At 33.9% G+C, this 20,934-nt stretch overlaps 2 protein-coding genes across 6 annotated transcripts in view; one reads left to right on the forward strand and one right to left on the reverse strand.

Annotated features, from left to right (window-relative positions):
• Positions 1-231: 231 nt before the first annotated feature.
• LOC110994036 lies at positions 232-13,960 on the reverse strand. The gene is made up of 15 exons (XM_045631595.1): positions 13,716-13,960; positions 9,251-9,435; positions 8,699-8,868; positions 7,760-8,198; positions 7,094-7,244; positions 6,266-6,410; positions 5,790-5,892; positions 5,173-5,252; positions 4,356-4,450; positions 3,516-3,636; positions 2,813-3,027; positions 1,920-2,084; positions 1,142-1,223; positions 774-879; positions 232-619 (listed from the first exon to the last, which is right to left on the reverse strand). The coding sequence occupies exons 1-15, from the start codon at positions 13,795-13,797 to the stop codon at positions 467-469; spliced, it is 2,292 nt and encodes a 763-aa protein (XP_045487551.1). The 5' UTR covers positions 13,798-13,960; the 3' UTR covers positions 232-466.
• Positions 13,961-14,617: 657 nt separating this feature from the next.
• The window catches only part of LOC110994037 (homeodomain-interacting protein kinase 2), a 104,383-nt gene continuing 98,066 nt past the window's right edge, over positions 14,618-20,934 (forward strand). For 4 of the 5 annotated variants that reach the window (XM_022260512.2, XM_045631696.1, XM_022260515.2 and 1 more), the window contains exons 1-2: positions 14,618-15,086; positions 19,613-19,792. In XM_022260512.2, the coding sequence (XP_022116204.2) occupies positions 19,616-19,792 (177 nt within the window). In that variant the 5' untranslated portion in view covers positions 14,618-15,086; positions 19,613-19,615. The remainder of the gene's footprint in view (positions 15,087-19,612; positions 19,793-20,934) is intronic. The other variant, XM_022260513.2, reaches the window with a different exon arrangement.

Here is a 20,934-nt window from a genome sequence, read left to right on the forward strand (position 1 = left end):
TTATTTAAAACACGGATTGATGTGAGAAACATTATTAAAATTCCTACAAAAAGTGAACAAATAATATCAGGTAATACAAATTGGCAGCAATATTTTATTTCTATACTTAAAACTATTCTTAAATAATACATGATTACATTCTTAACTATAATATTGCACTGATATTTTAAACTATCCAAATATAACACATAAAAATGTGTTATCGGTATGTAAGAACCTATTGAACTGATTTTGATGTATGTGAACATGTGAAAAACATATATAAATTAACAATATTATATTAACATTGATCGTATTATATAGAGTTAATTTCTGCTTGAAAAGGCAAAAATTATAAAATGTAAATGTTTTTTTTTATATAATAGGGGGGCAAACGAGCCTACGGGACGCTCAAAAAGGGCAGCCATAGACACCCATTTTTAGTTGGTGGGTTGCCGGCCTTTAAGGGAGGAGTTATATATTGTTTTTAGTTTTGTTTGGAGGCATTTTCTCGGACCCGTTGGATTTCTGATTTTATAGCGGATATAAGAGGTAAGGCGGGGTCGTCCGGCGATAACTTTCCTTGGGTGCTCATGAGCGCTGTGTTTACTATAGGTGTTGCTGGTACACGAGTCACAGACTGGAAGTGTTTTTAAAACAAATTAAAGTGAATTGATATAAATCATATATCTTTTTACTTATTTACTGAGTTGTTTGCTTTTGAAAATTTGCTATTAAAATAACAGTACTATATATAGATCTAAAAAATTGTTGGAAATAACTTGAATAATCACCTGAAGCGGTGTGGGTCCCCAAGCGCTAGTGGGCACGCGACGCTCGTTCGCTTTGCGTACGAATGACGTACGCGGACGCATGGAATCTATTGGCGTACCACTGCGACTGTTTGTAAGAAAACAAGGTCTATTGTAATAGAGAAGAGTAAACCTAGAGTTGCAATTATCGAACCCGACTGTTTTACAATACATTATTTCTAAGTAAAATAATACATGTACACAGTATAATATTCCTCTGTGTTTCTGTTCCTACAGGTATTTAAATTTGTTATCTAAATATTTAATAGATATGTCTGAAATTTAAAATATTTTAATTAAAATAAGGAAATAAGTAGGTTACCCTATATTTATAAATTGCTAATAATTACCCTGGTCCAGCCGAACGTCCGCGTACACTATCTACCGTACATGGAACACGAACGTTGTCGTTACGAGCCTCACTCACTGGTTCTGCAATATGTTTTCATTTGAAAATACATTTCTTTATCAATAAATTTGTCGACACGGACGGTCATTATCATAGAAATTTAGTTTTGACTTTCTACAAAATTCTAAATCTTTATTCATAAAGGCAACACAATATAGTGTATATTGTGTTGCATATATGAACGTCAAAATGTATCTGAAATGCTTCTAATTTTACATTTACAGCCAGTTCTTAAATCAAGGGCGTAGATCGGAAGAGAAGAACTGGCAATAAACTTTCAGCCACTCTTTTAATCGGTAAGGTTTTGTGTTTTTCACAACGTTTGTAAGGAGCTGCAATTATTACACATGTTCTACATCTTGAGTAATTAAAAGATTTTCCCTCCATCAGCAGTAGGAATGGTGAAATAGGCACGCACATATATTCTCATGGGAACAACATGCAAAAACATACCTACCTAGTCCTAACTAACATCAAGTCACCACAATTTCAGACACTAATGTTAAGGTATCTTGCCGAAACCTGGATTTAAACTAATTAAAGTTTTAAGTCACAAACATTAATATAATAATTTTTATTTAATGCAGCTTTTTGGAAATGTACTAAAGTCGTTAGAGCTTTAGTTCCTGATTAAACTGAGAAACAAAAGATGTGTTTTGTATAAGTTCTTAATACAATAGATACGAGTTTTCGAGGGAAAGACAAATTAAACAACTTACCAGATTTATCTTTACTGCTTTCTCTTTCAATAGTACAAGTGTCGGGAGTTGTACTCCCAAATAGAGTGAAGGCGTCATCCATTAGTTCATTGAATCTTTGCCTCATGCGAGAAGATGACGGCTCTTTGCGGGTCAGAGTCTTCATAGGGCTGGATGGTTTTGAGGCTAAAAAACATTACGTTGAAGATGTAGTGAAGAGATATACAAAGGAACAAAAACGTGAAAAATACACGTCACTGCATCAATCTATTTTAAAATAACTATGGAAAGAAGAAGAATATTTCACGGGGGGCTGTCAAAACGATAGATTATGATTGTATAAACAATACTTTCATTTGTATTTTAATGAAAGTTAATTACTATTTGGACTTCCGTAATTGTAGTATAACTTAATATTTAAATAAACAGCAAAGAAATTCTGCCAATAAATTAAAGGTAGCTGCCACAGAGACTAAACTTTTATAATTTGTTTGAATTTTCTCATTCATTTCTAAATATTTATTTGTCATAACTATTAATGTCTTAAGCGAATATATGATCTCCTAAGATTTGTTGAGTCTATTTAAGGCTTACGAAGTATTATAATACTAGTAGATTAGAAGTGGATTTATAGATTTTGGCTAATGATTTCAAATAGATAATCGTAGAGAGTCACATTTTGGAGTTAAAACGCCAGTCTACTATGTAACGCGAATAGCATATTATCCTTTTAATATTAAATTTGTATACCGCGTTATCCCAAGTTTAGGATAGTTCTGCACATATTGAAAGAACTAAATCAAAATTGCGAAATATTATATTATACATATTTTGTTAAATAAGAAAGATAATTAGTAATAGAATAAACAACATTTAAAATAATATTATGTGTTCTGTATTCAGCCCAAACTTACCATCTTTAATCCTCTGGCAATGCAAGTCCCATACTAGAGGCCCAATGACCCCTGGATCCTTATCAATGCTCCCCAAACGGACCAGCTGTGAGGGCATCTGGCGTCGTGGTACTGTGTCTTTGAGACCCTTGGGGCTGGGTATTGGGGAATCAATGTCCAGGTGTCGAACTGATATTGGTTCCAGAATACGGGACAGGGGTTCTACGATGTTGCCCCTTTGGAAATAACTTATATTGAAATTCTTTTGTTTGATTAGCCAAAATTTTGTTGATGTAATTTTCGCTCAAAAGATCTTTCGCGTCTGAATCAAATCATTGTCATCAACATTTTAAAATATGTAGGTAAGTTCAATATGTATTTTTAATGTAATAATTAAAGTTATTCTGTATACAAATTTCAGTCAAAAAATAAGAATTATCAGTTTACTTATTATGTATTTACAATGAAAAAAAAATTAATAATTTTAAATTTTTCCCCACGTTTCAGTTTTATGTATTAAACTGAAATTTGGGAATCACACTATTCCCAATAATTGATTTCAGTTAAATTTATTAACCTACAATCTGATGTGAAGTCACCTAAAGCAAGAAATCCTTATCTCGCGAGTCCTCTGGCATTGAGAGTGTCCATGGGCGGCGGTATCACTTAACATCAGATGAGCCTCCTGCCCGTTTGCCCCCTGTTCCATAAAAAAAAGTATTACCTGGGAAAAGTAGTGACAGAAGGCATGGAGAGGTATGAGGTTGGTGTTTGGGGCGCGGATGGTTGTCCGCTGTCAGAACTCTCAACTCCCGCTGCTTCGAGTAGACTGTCAGTTGTACCCACTGACAAAGGTTATAATATACATGCTTCACAAAACTGTTCTCAGAACTCTCACAAAAAAATTTTGCTATTAACGTATTAACGCCACCGCGGCAAAAATTCTGGTAACGACTTAGAAATCCGTTGCCCAAATTTGATGATATTATTTATTGTTTAGTTAGTATATGGTTGGTAAGTATATTATTATTTTATTTAAGTAACCGTTTCTGGTGCGTGTAAAATAAACTTGGCGTTAATACGTAAGTACCAACTTTTTTTTTAATTTTTTGGTTCTTCTTTTATATTTCCTTACAACACAAAAATGGTACCTATAAGTTACCTAAACGATACCGTTTGCGATGTTTTTGGATGCAATTTCCATGTGATACATGAACTACCTATTTGGATTTTCAGAGGGCTGCATCTAATATAGCAAAGTGATATTTTAGGTGTAAGATGGATGGTGGGCAATTTAATACTTGCTCATTCAGTGAAGGAAAACATCGTGAGGAAACCTTAGACCCAAAAAGTCGACGGCGTGTGTAAGGCACAAGAAGTTGTTAAAGAAAAAACAAATGATTACGAAACAAAAATCTGAGACCTTATTGTGTTTTTTGGGTTCGGAAGTTCCAAAATAAATACCTTAATTAAGTTACAGAATATAAGAAAACAATTAAAAAATTTATTGAAGTTTCGATTTTGTCTTTAATTTTAAATAAATCCCAGAGAAAATTCAACGAACCTCGCTTCTTCTGCGGCATCCTGAGAGCGTGTGGTTTCTTCTGTCTTCTTCGAAGTGCCGCTATATCGGATACACTAGACGAAGTTGTTGATGAGCTAAAATAAATTGTAAAGAAGCTACAAATTTCAACTAGACGAATATGAACAGGGCCGGCCATATGGGGTGTCAAACAGGGTAATCGCCTGGGGCCAAGCAAATTAAAAAAAAAACGATTTTTTAAATACTTTTTTTAAATATCAAAGATTGTGTGGTTTCTTCTGTCTTCTTCGAAGTGCCGCTATATCGGATACACTAGACGAAGTTGTTGATGAGCTAAAATAAATTGTAAAGAAGCTACAAATTTCAACTAGACGAATATGAACAGGGCCGGCCATATGGGGTGTCAAACAGGGTAATCGCCTGGGGCCAAGCAAATTAAAAAAAAAACGATTTTTTAAATACTTTTTTTAAATATCAAAGATTGTGTGGTTTCTTCTGTCTTCTTCGAAGTGCCGCTATATCGGATACACTAGACGAAGTTGTTGATGAGCTAAAATAAATTGTAAAGAAGCTACAAATTTCAACTAGACGTATATGAACAGGGCCGGCCTTATGGGGTGTCAAACAGGATAATGGCCTGGGGCCAAGCAAAATTAAAAAAAAAACGTTTTTTTAAATATAAAACATTTCAATTTAATCTTTAATTACTTATTAAGGTACATAACGGGAAATTAAGTTAATTTGTTTAAATAATTAATTCACTCAAAGAATAATTGTAAAATTCAGTATGTAATTTCACATACTTTTTACGTAAACCAAAGTGCTTCGTAAAGCATACCTGGAAGCACTGCCCTTTCTGTAGATGGGAAGCAGAGCACTGCTTGGTCTTGTGCGACTTGGAGACACCACGCTAACGAGCTGAAATAATAATAAATGGTACTCTTTTTAAAAAAAACAAATCATCAAACAACACTTATTTTAAACCAAATATAGCAAATTAATTAAAATTATCCTGTCTAGCACTAGTCACAGGCCCTTTATCAACTAGATAATCGCTTAGTTTATAGTAGGCCTATTTACACAGCTTTTCTTTAATACATTTCTAAAATTTATTAAAAAGCAGAGATAAAAGATTTTAAGAAAAATACTCCTCTTTAATAAAAGAGCCTCTGGGATTTTATTAAAGAGGAGTATCCCTTTCCCAAAAAAGAATTACCAACATTAGACAGTACGGGGAAATTGCAGCCTGCGTTTGTTTCGAGTATTGACATTGTGCGTATGTTCTATTCTAGTAAACTTATCACTATTTTTGTATACATACATAATATTTTCATAAATGTATTACGAGGGAAAGGTAAGTATATTAATTTCCTGGAATCTCTTAGAGATTTCCTACATTTAATGTTTCGTTTTTTTACATAAAGGAACATATAATACATTGGCATTAAATATTACCTTTCCGTTCTCTTCGCGTACATAAGCTCGATTTTTCTCTATTTCCTGCATCAGTTCGTTTCTGTACGCGCGGAGGGATGCCGCTGATTTAATAGACTTTTTGCTAAAATTATTCATTTATAATTATGGTTACCAAATATTTGACGTTAAACAAAATTCTTAAGTTTACGTAAATAAATCCTTTGAATAACCGAAAACTTAATCTATTTTGGGAGAAATAACACCCAATAGCAACCAAGATGGATCTCAAAAGGCCAAGTAAAGAACTTTTAAAATATATATTTATATATTATAGTATATTAAATGTAACGATGTTAAAAAAAACAAATAAATCACTTAACATCAGGTGAGCCTCCTGCCCGTTTGACCCTGGTGCTATAAAAAAAAAGAGATTCGCACGCTAAAGCAAGTACGTCATCACTGTTGCGCCTAGGTATTAATACTAATTATAAACCACCAGGTAAAATAAAACTCACCGATGTGCAAGACACAGTAAGACAAAAATAATTATCAGTAAGAGAACAGCAATTGTTGAGCCCACAGCGAGGGCCCACAGCTCAGTTCCATGGATGGTGGTGGGTGCTTCGCCCTCCAGTCCCTCTGCAGCTCGAAGATACGCTGCTAATTAACAGTATCTACTGGATTCACATATTTCAGACTGTCTGACATTTAGAAGGAAAAGATTATTAATCTAAATTTATGACTGTCTTTTTCATCATTAAACTTGATGGTATAATTATAACTCAGAGTTTGTTCCAGGGATCAAACCCTGAGTGAATCTATTTAAGAGAATATTGTTATTAATTTCATTGTTATTAAGTTCACCTTCTTGCTTAGTGTACGTTAATATTAATTGCAAAACAGTGAGTGATGAAATAGAACACAAGAACAGAGTTTCTTCCCTTTAAAAGAGACTGTAAGTTGTGTTATTGGACACTATTATGATAAAATTCCTTTTTAAATTACTTATTAATCTTAAGTTGACAAAAATTCCGTAATGGGAAATGATTTTCCCTGAATAGAAGAATACTTCGTGTCATATCGTCACTGTTGATAACCTCGTAAGTCAAAAAGCCATTTATTTTTTATTATTAGACTCTTATATATATATATAAAGTATATATATATGTTATTAATAAATGAGTCCTGTTTACCAACCGAACTATAGCCAAAAGCACATAAAAATATTTTAAGGAACATAGGTGAAATTAAACATTTGTTTATTTCCTGTAATGTTTGTATCTTTGGATATACGAGGTTATCATTCTACAGCGACGGAATTCTTTCAAGCGTTATAGACTCACGTTCAGCCTTAGTCGTGACCACAGCTCCAAGTTCCTTTGCCACCTCAGCATCCCTCACTAATCTCATGTCTCTGGCCGCTACAGCTGCTGGCACAGCTCTACCACCCACAAGTACTACATACACTATCTCGACACTTCCAGTCTCAGCTGACTGTACGTAAGACAAAAATTGAGTAATGAAAAACTATGCAGAATACTTTAGTTTACGAAGTAACCACATTTGGAAAGTAAATTATTTGAAGTACCAACATTAGTCTGTTTCAAGACAATCAGATATTAAATGGTAAAATAAATAAGAAAGAAAGATAAAGAAACTGAAATAGATAGTGTACAATAGGGGTTCGACAATTATCAGAAAATAAATTACTATTTTTGTAACTTATCATGAATAAGATTAGTCTAGAAAGACATGCCAGTAAACATGAGTTGTGAGGCATAACTTCTAAAATACTCTTTAAATTTCATCCTTATCATCTCGATGTCTTCTAAAGGCTGGCAACACACTTGTCTCGGTATTGCAGATATTCATGGTCTTATTTCCAAATAACGCAAGTTTTCCCATTAGAAAAACGAAATCTCCTCTCTAAAGCGCATTTGATACACGTCTTCATTGGGCTACGAGATGCTTTCTCTCACATAAGAGAATTAAGTCAAGCTAACACTCACCTCGGTAATGTTCTGAATATGAACCTGCACTGGCGGTTGCTGTTCCGGCTTAATAATTTCGCGCTTGAACAATACTGTCTCATTATTACTCTCTTCTAGAGGTTCAATGCCTTCACCATTCATATCCATCTCTTCAGCTTCTCTAGTATCTCTTTTACGAATCACCATAGTTGGTGTTACTAGCACCCAAGCTATATTATCATCTACTCTCGTCGGTTCTATCTCTGATATTAATGACTCCATGCTATTCGCTAAAAACATTTCCTTATCTATAGTTGAAACACTTTGAATTGTATCTATGTTTATCATAGAGCTATGTATATCATTGATCGGGCTAATTTCATTATTCTTATTGACTATAAATGAGTGTACATCATGCTTCTTTCTTGCTGTTGTGGCGTCAAGTGATTTAATTATTCCAAGGTGTTTTTCCTGTTGCCTGCAAATTATCATTATCCCATATTTATTACGTAAAAAGTTGTTTGTTAACCACACTCGGTGTGGTAGGCGGGCGCAATTGCTTGCAGTGCCTCTGACGAACACAAATTTTCTCAGAGAAGCACCATTTACTTTTACGTGTTTTGCGCATCCTAAATATTGCTTGTGAAACGGATATATTTAGTTGCGCATTGGCTGAATTCACAAGAATTGCATCATTTGTAATTAGTACAAAAAGATTTAGGTATTAAGTTTTTAGTTGTTTTGTTTGTACTGTGTATTGTAGGTTACTACTGAAACATCTACTACAACTGAAAACATCTTATGGGTATCTTTTTTAATCAAACAATCTTATTAAATCCGTAAAGATTTTACTATACTGAAAACGAACTTGTATATATTTTCTTTAATATAATCGCATTCGAAGTGAATACGCAATATTTAAAATAACGTATGATACAACTCAGATATATCAGATACCTCCAAGGCACATCTACTTACCTCAAGAAGGCTTTCTGATACAGCCTTGCTAGCCGCAGCTGAAGACTATCTGGCGTCGATCCTTGTATGACTGTGAGTAGCCAGTACCGCCTATCTTCCGGGATCTCAGGCTCTAGCCCTTCTGGTGACTCACAATTGACCACACATTCACCCGTCTTGTCTGTCACCGCCTGAACCGACACTCTGTCGTTAACGGGATTAACTTACCCTCTGACTTACGAAAGTGCGTTACAGTAGAGTTTTATTCTTTTGTTTTTTACGGTTATTTGTACTTTTAAATGAATTCTCAAATTAGTAGGAAGACTAGTTCGAGCCTATGGTCCTTCGAAGTCTGAACCATTCATCTTCCAAAAAAATATACAATTAATGGCCTACCAAATTAATAAAACAAATGTTTCAATTTAAATTAGTTTCTATATATATTTTGTGTGTGTGAATTAAACTCAACCTACACGGGTGGATGGATTTTTGTATTTTTTGTTTCTTCAAATGATTAAGACATTTATATCCTACCCGAAATACATTGTCTATAACGTCTGTCGGATATATTACCTGTGGCGGATATGAATCCAAGTACACCGTAGCGAGGACAGTAGTAGTCCGAACAATGGGTGAACTTGGTACAGACGCGGGTGCAGACAAATCTGGTGGAGGAGGTCCATCACCCGATCCTGTCCAGAAGAAATCCTCCAACCGGGGTGTTTCGGCGTGCTGGTCTGATGATAGTAGCATGTACACTAAAAAATACTTTAGCATTTATATTTATTTACTTTAAATATATGCTTTGTATGGAACCTTAATTTATTTATTTTATTCCACAGATCTCTTTACAATATGCCTTAAACATAAGTGGCAATGATCGGGTCATATAGCAAGATACACAGATATAAGCGGGACTTGAAAGACCTCTTTTTCTTTTTTCGCTTGGTATGGAAAAGACCAAGGGAAAAAAGAAGAAGAGGGCGCCCCAAGAAAAGGATAGAAGAAATAGAAGCGATAACAGAAAGTGAATGGAGAAAGAAAGCCATGGATATAGTCAGTTGGAAAAAGCTGGAGGAGGCCTTTACTCGCAAAGGGGTTCCGATCGACGTACTAAATTTAGCTAGGTTATAGGATATATGTATAACAATATAAATAAAATAATGTTTAAAATGTAAAAAATAAAAGCTGAATATTATCTTTTTGTCATGATTTGAAATTATTATCCCTCAGATCTGCTTGGGCTAAATAGTTAGTACTTTCACTGGCTTATACTATTTCGCAGATAAATTACAACTTTCTTTGGTTTCCTCATAATTAAAATATTTAACGATTATTTGGCGGACAAGGACAAAAGAAGGATGAAGGAGCTGTGTTGGCCTAGTGACTTGAGCATGCGACTCTCATCCTTGAGATCGCGGAAACAATCTCCGGCTGTGCACCTTGGAAATTCCATTGTCATTGAAAGTCTTGCCTTAACCCCAAAAAGTCGAAGGCGTTTGTCAGCGTAGGAGGCTAATGATAATCAAGGAGTTACTACGCAGAAGTTAACTAGGCACCTCGCCAAGTGTCATCGCCAAATCAGGTGCCAAGTTGATTTCTCAAGTTGATCCATACATTGTGAAACAGGCCCTAAGTGTAGTATACTTGCCTATTAGATTGACTTGAAGTGATCATGAAACAGATTCAGAAATCCCAGTCTTAAAAAGGTTGTAGCCCCACTGTTTTTACTAACGATAACTTAGACTACTATAACTCAGCAAGTTCCGTAATTAATACATATTCATTCATATTCAAGTTATTTAAGTCTAGCTTAAAACCAACAGAAAAGTTGTAGTCATTGATTTTGTGTTCTAAGCCTGCATGATGTTTTAATGACGGTTGAATCAACATTTTGGGTACATCGCGTGAGCTTCCGTTTACCCCTTACAATTTATAGGCTTCACTATAAACTCCTTAATTCTGAATCATATCTTGATTTGTGTGATATTGTTTTTTAGGATTTTTTTTTACATTATGTCTAATCCTAGAGTTACTAAAAGTGTTCTATAGGTACCTACGGCTCGCTTACCTGCTACTTTGAATGGCTATCTCGCTGTAACAACTCAATTAAAACATTGATGTGTTTTACATGTCTTACCATAACATTGTTTTGCAGGCTCTTAATGTGGTTTAAGTTTGCATTTTGTTTGTTCATTACTGTTATTTTTATCTTTTGGTTTTAGTTATTATTAATTTTTACTCATTATTATTTTTTGTTTTATTATTTTGTTTTTTTTTGTTCTTGTTTGTTTAGTTGTTTAATTTATATTGCTTATGTTCTAATGTTATTGATGTGTGTTAAATTTGTGATGTCAAATTTTCTTGTACATATTTTTAGACATAAATAGTTTTATTATCAAAGTGAATTAAAAAGTTGAAGGTATACATTTTTGTTGCGATATTTTGATAACGTATCTTATCTTACTATTTACTACATCAGAGATAATATTATATTACTATGTGAAGCGACATCTACCATCTTACAAATCACTGTAACGAAACCGTGATTTAGAGAAATACCACGTAATTCCATAGAGTCGAAGGTTTGAGCGATCAAAAAAATAATCTAAAAGCCTACAATGTACCAGCGTTAGGATAAGTTTCATCAGTTTGTGTTTTATATATTAAATTTAGCATTATACATAAAAAAATTGGGGCGACCTGGCAAGAAATTGTAGCTAGTCCTATATCATGTAAATGTATAACGCAAGTATTTAAATGATATAAATGTATAACTAGCGTTGTTTTCTCAATTAATTCCATTGATGAAATGGTTAATATAATTAAGTTTTGTAACCATAAACATACTAGTTATGTCTCGCTAAAAATCATCAAACAGAAAAGCTGCTTATAAAAGTTATGAATAAGCTTTACATTACGTGATGTAAGTTGTAACGGTTCTTGCTATCAAATTGAAGGCACGACGCGACGGAGCCAGGCGGTACCATCCTAGAGGCTTTGTTTGGAAGTAAACGCATTTCCTTGAATCTATAGTCATACATTTAAAATACGAACTACCAAGAAAAAACTGTCATTGTCATTTTAGTAATTTTTTATTGACTGCCTGTGTTCCAATTACAAAAGTCAAATCAAGAATGATTTATGATAGTCACAACGTTTATATGCGTCTACCTACATGTAGCGCGCCTTACAGATCACAGGTGGAAAACAGTAACCACATGGAGAACCAAGCAAACGGTACAGAGGCAGACCTTACGCTCGATGGGATGATGATAGATGGCAAGACTTCAAGGCCTTTACCGGAGAGGGTTTCTGATACATACTTACTGTCAAAAATATTTAGTTACACATAGGATAACCATATATTGTGTATCAGGAAATAATTTAAGGCTATAAATAAATGAAAGAAAAATTGCGTAATAAGAAGCGTAACAAACTTCGTAACGAACTTAACAAACGTCGTAAAACATCCAAAAAGTTAAAATGAGAATGGGCTGCTCACATTGCCTGCGTTAGGGAGGACAAATGGGTAAACATACAGGGTTTTTTTTCTCATCTGTACCTAAGAAACCTGGGAAGTTGGAATAAAAGTAATATCGGGGAAAGATTGGAAGATGGTGGACAAGAGACAAGTGGAAGGATTTGGAGAAGGCCTTGACTCCGACGGAAGTCGAATACTAATTTTAGAGACTCACTTTATGTACTCGAATAAAGGCTATTTATATATATATTTTAATTTTATTAATATTATTACTGGAAGAACAGGCTCATGATAATGAGTCAACATAATCGTATCATGAGATTTATGAAAGGATTAAAGTAATTGATGTACACGTAATAAAATAAAAGTTTTCTTTGTCATCTCTTTTCAAATACCCAGCACAAAATTTTACTGTTTGCGGTTATAGATGTTTTTAGATAATAAATATAACGTATCTACTATCTACTATACTTAAACGTCAAAGAATAAGTGTTAATACGTGGGATTCTATGTCTGCGAAATTGTTTGCCAAAATAAAATTCTCCATAACCCTTACCTGAATAATAAAAGTTATAAATACAATACATATAAATTTCCTTCCAATCGTGCTGAGAATTGTAGGAAGCTCTTCTATAAAAATTACTTAGATACGTAGGTTTGTGTATGTACACAGTACAAAAAATACCAAGCATATAAAACAATAAAAGTTACCGAGGTTGGTTAATGTAAGGCAAATGACGAAAGTGTCATAAATCAATTCTAATATACTTACGCCCAAACCCAATAACCTATCTCAATCCATTTCTGGCCATCTTTGACCGGAAACTTAATCTAAAGATTTATAAAAGATATCAATCGACGGATTGTAGTAGTATAGTAGGTCGGATCGGTGTATGTGGGATAGACCTTTGTATGAAAACGACATGCATTCTATCCGTCACCAAAAATAGATTGTCTACGAAGGGTTTGGTTTTTGGGATGCAGGTAGGAAATCGATCGACTGTAACGGTCTGATCTCAAGTCGTTTCCAATCTGAGATTGTGGATTCATTATTGGGTCCGGGCGTTAAAGAGGAGGTTCGATACTACTGGTATTGAAAAGTATAGCCTAATTTATTGACCTGACCAGCGACCCGTTGAAATCATTACTAGGTATCGGTACATCCTGTGTAACCGGGTTTTAGATAATGATGGAAAATATCCATATAAATGGTACAATTTGACCAGCAGCCCTTTTGTTACTAGCGGAAGGACAAATATACACCGGCGGCTGCGCACCGAACCGTGATGGACTAGAGATTTTAAAATTCGTTTAGTGGAAAATAAGTTTATTAATTATATAAAATAAATTAACCTCCTTGGTCAAAATATAAGGCCCAAAACATGAGGATCAGCAATACCTAAGGTATGATTGTAGCGAGACAATTGCTCAAAACCTAAAAAAATCCATGAATTACCACAGTTAAAGACACTGAGATAAAATAACAAAGAAGTAAATCTAACCATATTGCGCTGGCAATAAAATTTTATTTATATTAAGCTAAAATATACTTACTGTGATCTTCATAACCTTCAGTAAAAGAAAGTGTCACTAATATACTCAATGTAATATAAATTAAATAATTCCATTTAAACATATCGCCACTGAAACCTACTTCACGGGTATATTAATATGAACATAATTTTATTAGACGCATGATATAAAAACTTATATAAATTTTAAACCTATACTATTTATAGGTTCGACAAAATGAATACTAACGATATAAAGTTAACAATGAAACACCTCAACACACTCCGACTGCGTTCTTCGATCTTGTGGAGTGAGAATTGTTTTTCGTTGCTAAGCAACAATTTTAAATAACGCGCGAGAATTTAAATCAATGACGTTTCCAGAGCACAGATCATAAAACGTAGTAAACAGAAATATCATACAGAGTGCTAAAATGTAAACAGCATTGATAAAAGAAGCGTTCTAATTAATGATATTATTAAACAATATACACGCGAAAAATTGGATGGAATGTTGAATTAATTTACTGAAAACCTGTTTAAATTATGGACTGTGTGAGAGCACAAAACAATTTTTCGTTATAGCAATCTGTCCAGATAAAGTGGCAACTCTAATGTGTAATGTCACATTCCTATATACTTCTATGTTGCCACATTAAAGTTTTTTCCTCTTTCTTGTATTTAATGTTGTAGTTGAGTATAAAATCACTATAACTATAACCACACACTAATCAATTTAAATAATATAAAGAGTATATCACTCACCACTCATAGGAATTTCATAAGTAATGACAACATACAAATATTGATCATGTATTCTTTATATGTGAAGAAATATTTATACAAAATAAAATTTAATAGAAACATTTTATTAGATAAGAAGCGAAAGACGCTTCACTTTTTAAAATTGTAACTTGCAACACTCACTGGCAGCCATTTGAATTTCTGTCAATCTTTCAATTCAGCGCCATTCGGGAGAGTTCGTCGTTTCTGATCGACGGACTTTGTGCGACGTGTACGGGTGTGTGCGAAAGTATGAAGTGAAATCGTACCAAAAGTGTGTGAAATGTTTAGTGTTAGTTTTTACTGTGCATTGAATTCAAAATGAGTGCGAACGGATAATCTTTTTTTCCATTGTTTGACCCAAAATACTTTGTACATTCGCGGTACACGTAACATTTGGTATGAACTGTTTCAAAATGGCTGTGTTTTGAAGGACCCTTTGTTTGCTTTCGTGTGCTTCTCCAGCATGATATTGGAATCATACAGACAAAATTTTAACTTTGCAAGGTGAGGAAACTATTTGACTGCAGTTTAGACTGAGAAAATTGTGTGGAAAATTACTGGTTCTCACGGAATCTCGGCGTCGCTTATTGCTTTCTACTGAGCGATATCAACCGCTCACTGGCTACGTGTGAGTTTCTAAAAGCATTTTATATACTTTCTGTTATTGAAATGTACTATTTATTATTGTTTTATACGACTTTAAAGTATATCTATATACTGTTTTCACTATACACTTGATTAAATGAAGTTAGACTTGTAAGTCCATGATCTATGTAAATAAAATCAGGAAACCAACTTCACTCTTATTAGAATTAAAAACATGTTTCTATTGGGATTTAAATATGCTTAGTGGCTAGAATTATTACCATTTATATGTATTAATTTAAGCAGTATTATTTTAAATACTTGCCAAAATATTTAGATAGACTAAACAGCTGTTTTTATAACTAAGGTATCCAATATGCTAGATACCTCCGCACTATAATATAAAGCCAATATAATTAAATATTATTTTAGTATTATTGTGATTTATAGAAAATTAAAAGTATTTCAATGTAAGTAGCATTTGGAATTGTAATACTAATTGTTATAATTTTAGACAAAAACAGCTGGCTGAATTTATTTTAATCTTGTCTAATTACTTATTAAATTTATTTACTTAAAAAAAGAATTTATTATTTTAATATGAACCTCAGTGCTTGTATTGCTATTAATTTGTTTACTGTTTATTTATGAACTGTCTATTGTTTTCCTTGTTTTAATGCTTTTGTTTTAGGAATATGAAGGTATTGTCATACCATTTTGAAATATATAAATAAATAAGTATTTAATCTCACAAAACCAATACAAATGTTTCTATAATTTTATACATAAATAGTGATTATATAGTAGATATACAAAAAAGCTAAAAAATAAACAAATCTTTTCTTAATGCAAACATTTTTTTCATATCAAAGAAGAGACAAATTGACTCATATATCATAATGATAACTGATGTACTGACACTTTCAACAAATATGATACATGTATTTTCTAACAATATCAAAATTAAGAAACTCAGCGATTATTTGTTCATTTGTTAATTCCTTACATGTAAAATAAAGCTTGAGGATCTCTGAAAGGATGCAATATCATATGTTTGCTGCACAGTCACATCTGTTTTAACAGTACTGAACAAATCTCATATAGCAATTATGGTCAGCGAGTATGCATGTATGCATTTCTGTTTATATCCCTTGAATATTTTTTAAATTATTACTTCATTCTTGAAAGTAAGATCTCATTTCATCACAACTCAAAGTTTCAATACAATGCTTTAGCTTGCAACATTGTGCGTGCGCGCATATACAATGCTAGCCCGTTATGCGTTTCGAATAACGGTGTTCGCGACATTTCACCAGTCTTTCGTGACCTCAACTGTCAACTCTGATTCTAGACCTCAGGCTTATTTTTACTAACAAACTAAAAAGAAAGTAATACAAGTTTCTGTTTAATTTTAGCAACAATTAGAAGATTTACGTGTAGCCAATATATTAGTTGCCATGTTGCTTTTGCCTTATACTACATGAAACTGCTAATATATATTATCAGTGTTTAATAAAACTGTTTTCTACCGTAGTTTTAAATTCTGTTTCATAATCTAGCTGGTTGGTTTTTATTAAATACTTACTTCATCCATTTAAGGATATATAATTCCTTATGTACAGTGTATATGTAAAGTTGAACCATTAGACTACAAACTTTCTCTTGCTCGTGATTATAATTGACCAATGTAGCATAGATAAGGTATCTCGATCTAACCTGCGCATTTACCCGGTCGTGTCACCCACGCAGTTTCGTTTAGAAAGTCGATAGCCGCCCTGATAATGCTAGGCTTCCGTCCCTGAACTCACCATGTACTGAACTCGTTTTGAATCGTGCTAAACAATTTCTGTTTTATTGCTTTACGGACTTTCTCTAGATTCAATAGAAAATTTTGCTATGTCAAAAAGTACAAATTATTATTGAATATATTCTATTTTTTTGCGATTTATAATTACGTTAAGTACGTATAACATTAAATTGTCAGTGTAATAATGTAAAGTCCATATGTTTGAATTTCATATTTAGTACATTACTAAAAAAGAAAAGAAAAAAACTATTAGACACAATATACAGAAATACTTAGATAAAGTAAAGTGCACTGGCCCCCACACTGGGATTCCCTGTGTTGTGGGCAGACAGTCTCTTCCTTTTCACATATAAACAGTATTTTACTTAATGATTTCTACAATAATTATTTTTATATACTTAAGTAATAAGAATATTTTCTGTATCAGTATAGGACAGGTTAATCAGTGGCGCTATAACCTTTTTAGGTCTTGGCCTCAGATTTCTGTATCTGTTTCATGATCATTTAGGCTAGTAGGTGATCAGTTTCCTATGCCTGACATATGACGTCTAATTTATGGGCTAGTCGGTTTCTTCACGATATTTTCCTTCACCGTCAATGGGCTTAGACAGTAAATTAGCCGGGAATCGAACCTACGAACTCAGGGATGTGGTCGCACACTGAAGCCATTAAGCCAACACTGCTCACTTATATATAACAAACATTAAAATTTATTAAAAACGGGAAAAGAGTTTAAAAAAAATTATTTTTCGTTTTTTCTATGTTCCATGAAAACCAAAGTAAGCATATACAGCTTCATTAACATTACTTAATGTTAATGAAGGTCTGAAGTAATGATTCACTCCGTTGGCAGACAAGTATAGTACGTCTACAAACATATGGTTTGCAGGCCACGTAACAATCTCGTTTATTTGCGTGCGTCAGTGAGGGCGTTTGTAAACGAAACGACGTTCTAAGAATTCACTTTTTACGGCCTCACTTTGATATCTATATTGTGCTGTTGTGAATTTGTTTATAGTTTTCAAAAAACGGTTTCTACAAAGTTTAAAGGTATTAATTTGAATGCGTATATATTAGTGGCTCTCTGTTAAGTCGTTGTCTTGTACAACAAACAAAAATTACAGTTTAGACAGACAAAATCGTCCAGCATTTTGCTACAAATTCCCATTATAGATATAGAAGTTCTATATACATGATATAATATTTATAAATAAAAGATAGCTTCATCAGAAATTTGACTCGTTAAATAGTTGGAAACTGGAATGCCAAAGAAAATCTTTTATTGAGTTTGGTATTGGTCTTTAATTATTCTTTCAAAACTTTTGTTTAATGGAGACATGCTTCCAAATGGCTTCTGTGAACGAATAAAGCTTGATTTTATGATGCTTTCTACGAAATTACATGGAGAAGCCTCTGAAATATTCAAATTAGCCGGCGGCGACGACTTATTGCGTGTTGTTAATTCAGGGCGAGGTTCTTAGTGCGGCTGATGATAGTAGGAACCTATCGTATCAAGGTTAAGCTATAATGAATATTACTAACTTAACCATAATTTTCTGCCTATATCTGGAATAACTAATATATATATCTAGTACATTCTGTCGTAAGAATTCAATGATAAAAGTCGTATTGCCTTATCTGTCTGGCATAAATATTAATGTTAATATAGTCTGTATCATAAATAGCTAAAAAATAATTGTAATAGTAAAACTTTTTAATAAAATATAATTCGCGTTTAGCAACCCTTAGCTGTTTTCCACAACGTAGTGAGCATTTAAATATAAAGAAGGTTAATTTTTCAAAGATTTTCTTTAAGTACAGAGCAATGTTTTATTTTTTACCTTCCTATTTCAAAAGTAAGCAAAGCTCTCAAAAATCTCGGAAATCCTCGAAGATGCATATCGTTTTCAAGCATAGACAATGTGTAAGTCAGATGCGTAACAAAGTAAATCCCCCCTATCCCCCAATAGTGCTTACGTAATACTTGAACAGCCACAAGGACAGTATACACTTTTTAGATTAGATAGTGGCTTATTTTTTAATTAAACATGCGACGAAGCGTACCACTTCTGAAAAGGCCGGCAACGCTCTCGTGAATCCTCTGGCATTGATTCCACGATTGACGGCGGCATTATTTAACATCAGATGAGCTTCTTGGGTTTGCCTCCTGTTCTATAAAAAGCTCACCTGGACACGCAAAGTCGGAGGGCTCATGAGTCATGAGTGCCTCCTATTAAGAATTGGTACGTTCTTTTTTTGAAAGAAATTGGTAAATTAATATAATAATTGTAATAATAAAGCTTTTTATTATAACGAATTCGTGTTTGGCAACCCTTAGCATCTAAATATAAGGAACGCTAATTTAAGTTTATGTTAACGTGCAGAGCAATGTTTTATTTTCGCTCCACATTGTTTTGTCCAATGAGTTCATAGAGATTCATTACTCTAATGTTGAAAAAGGTTTTTCATATAACGGTGTGTTGTTATTATGTGTGTCTGTTCTAAATAGCTTCAAGGTGACTACGTTGTAATTATAATGTGATCTAGAACAAAATGAAACGTTTTTAAGATTAAAAGAAAATTATATAGTTTTTTGTAAATCGTTGTAATTAGATTGGTTTTCAATTTCGTAAATTATGATAGAAATATCAATATGTGACTGGTTGATTGAGCAATACAAAAATATCACCATTGCATTAAAATTGGCAATAGGTGAATAAAAAGAAGTCGATTGTCTCTCTATAGTTATTTTTGTTCAACAGGGAATGCATGTCATGTACCCAGAGCGGTCTCAGTATTGCAACAGTCAGCGCACAAGCACCCAGCCAGACATTAAGCCGGCTGGATCGCCGGCTCAGCAGCCAGCAAAGAAACGCCGTGTGCTAAGCCCGGCAACGCTCCACGCCACCCATCAGCAGAGACCGGACGACTCGCTTTTTAAGGTAGGATGCTGTCACAACACGAATTCTTTATTGAATGTTATATCTATATCAGGCTTGTGTGCGTAAATAGAGAGACAAAAGAGTGAGATCCGATTGTCCTACACGCACAAATCAACTTGGCACCTGATTTGGCACTTGGCGTGGTGCCTAGTTAACTTTTGCGTGTAGTAGTAAAAAAATATTCTATTATTATAATTTCATAGAAAAATATAAATAACAGTTGAGCGTTATTGAAAATACAAAGCCTCTCAAAGGTATGTAGCATCACTGTATGTAGAATTAAAGTGCAAGATAGGCGTTACATATGACATATTTTCTAGTTTTTTTTAATTCTCGTAGTCCCTTTAGGCGGTGATTTAATATGAAAAATGAATTCTTCAACACAATCCCGTAGCGGTCTCAAACATTTTCTCATCTGCGATACTGTGGAGCATTGCGAACGGGTGATAACGGTCAAAAGACCGCGTGACCTCTCGGTTCGTTTGGATAATCGGTGCCGTTCAGCTCAACTCAATTGACGTCCACGGCAAATGGGATTCCAGTCGACCTCAGCCTCATCTAATTGGACATAAATGAAGTCCGTCCTAAAGAAACAGTTATTTATTGATAGTTTGATACTACCTAGTGGTTATCTGTAATTAAATGTATATATATAAAACAAACTCGTGTTACACCCCTTATAATTCACGATCTGGACTTTTTTTTTTATAGAACAGGGGGCAAACGGGCAGGAGGCTCACCTGATGTTAAGTGATACCGCCGCCCATGGACACCCTCAATGCCAGAGGGCTCGCGAGTGCGTTGCCGGCCTTTTAAGAATTGGTACGCTCTTTTCTTGAAGGACCCTAAGTCGAATTGGTTCGGAAATACTTCAGTTGGCAGCTGGTACCACAGAGTGGTGGTGCGCGGCAAAAACTGCCTGGAAAAACGCGCAGTTGTGGAACGGCGGACGTCGAGGTGATACGGGTGGAATGCTGAGCACACCGATCTTTTTGGAGGCTAATTTTGCCTTTCCCTCCAAGACTGCTGTTAGCTATCTCTTTTTTGGTGGAGTCTTCTCCGCTCCGAATAGCAGAATAAGTAATGGAATATCGGATAGATAATCGAATAACAATAAACTAGTTAATTTTGCAAAACCGCAT

The sequence above is a fragment of the Pieris rapae genome, chromosome 16 (genome assembly GCF_905147795.1).
Source record: "Pieris rapae chromosome 16, ilPieRapa1.1, whole genome shotgun sequence".
Taxonomy (NCBI): Eukaryota; Metazoa; Arthropoda; class Insecta; order Lepidoptera; family Pieridae; genus Pieris; species Pieris rapae.

Excerpts from the sequence above, each read along its gene's own strand:
- LOC110994036 (XM_045631595.1), bottom strand. The coding sequence starts at position 13,797 with ATGTTTAAATGGAATTATTTAATTTATATTACATTGAGTATATTAGTG. Across the intron at positions 4,451-5,172 it reads AGAAAGGGCAGTGCTTCCAG|CTCATCAACAACTTCGTCTA; the intron begins GTATGCTTTACG and ends AATTTATTTTAG. Across the intron at positions 620-773 it reads GGGGACCCACACCGCTTCAG|TCTGTGACTCGTGTACCAGC; the intron begins GTGATTATTCAA and ends AAACACTTCCAG.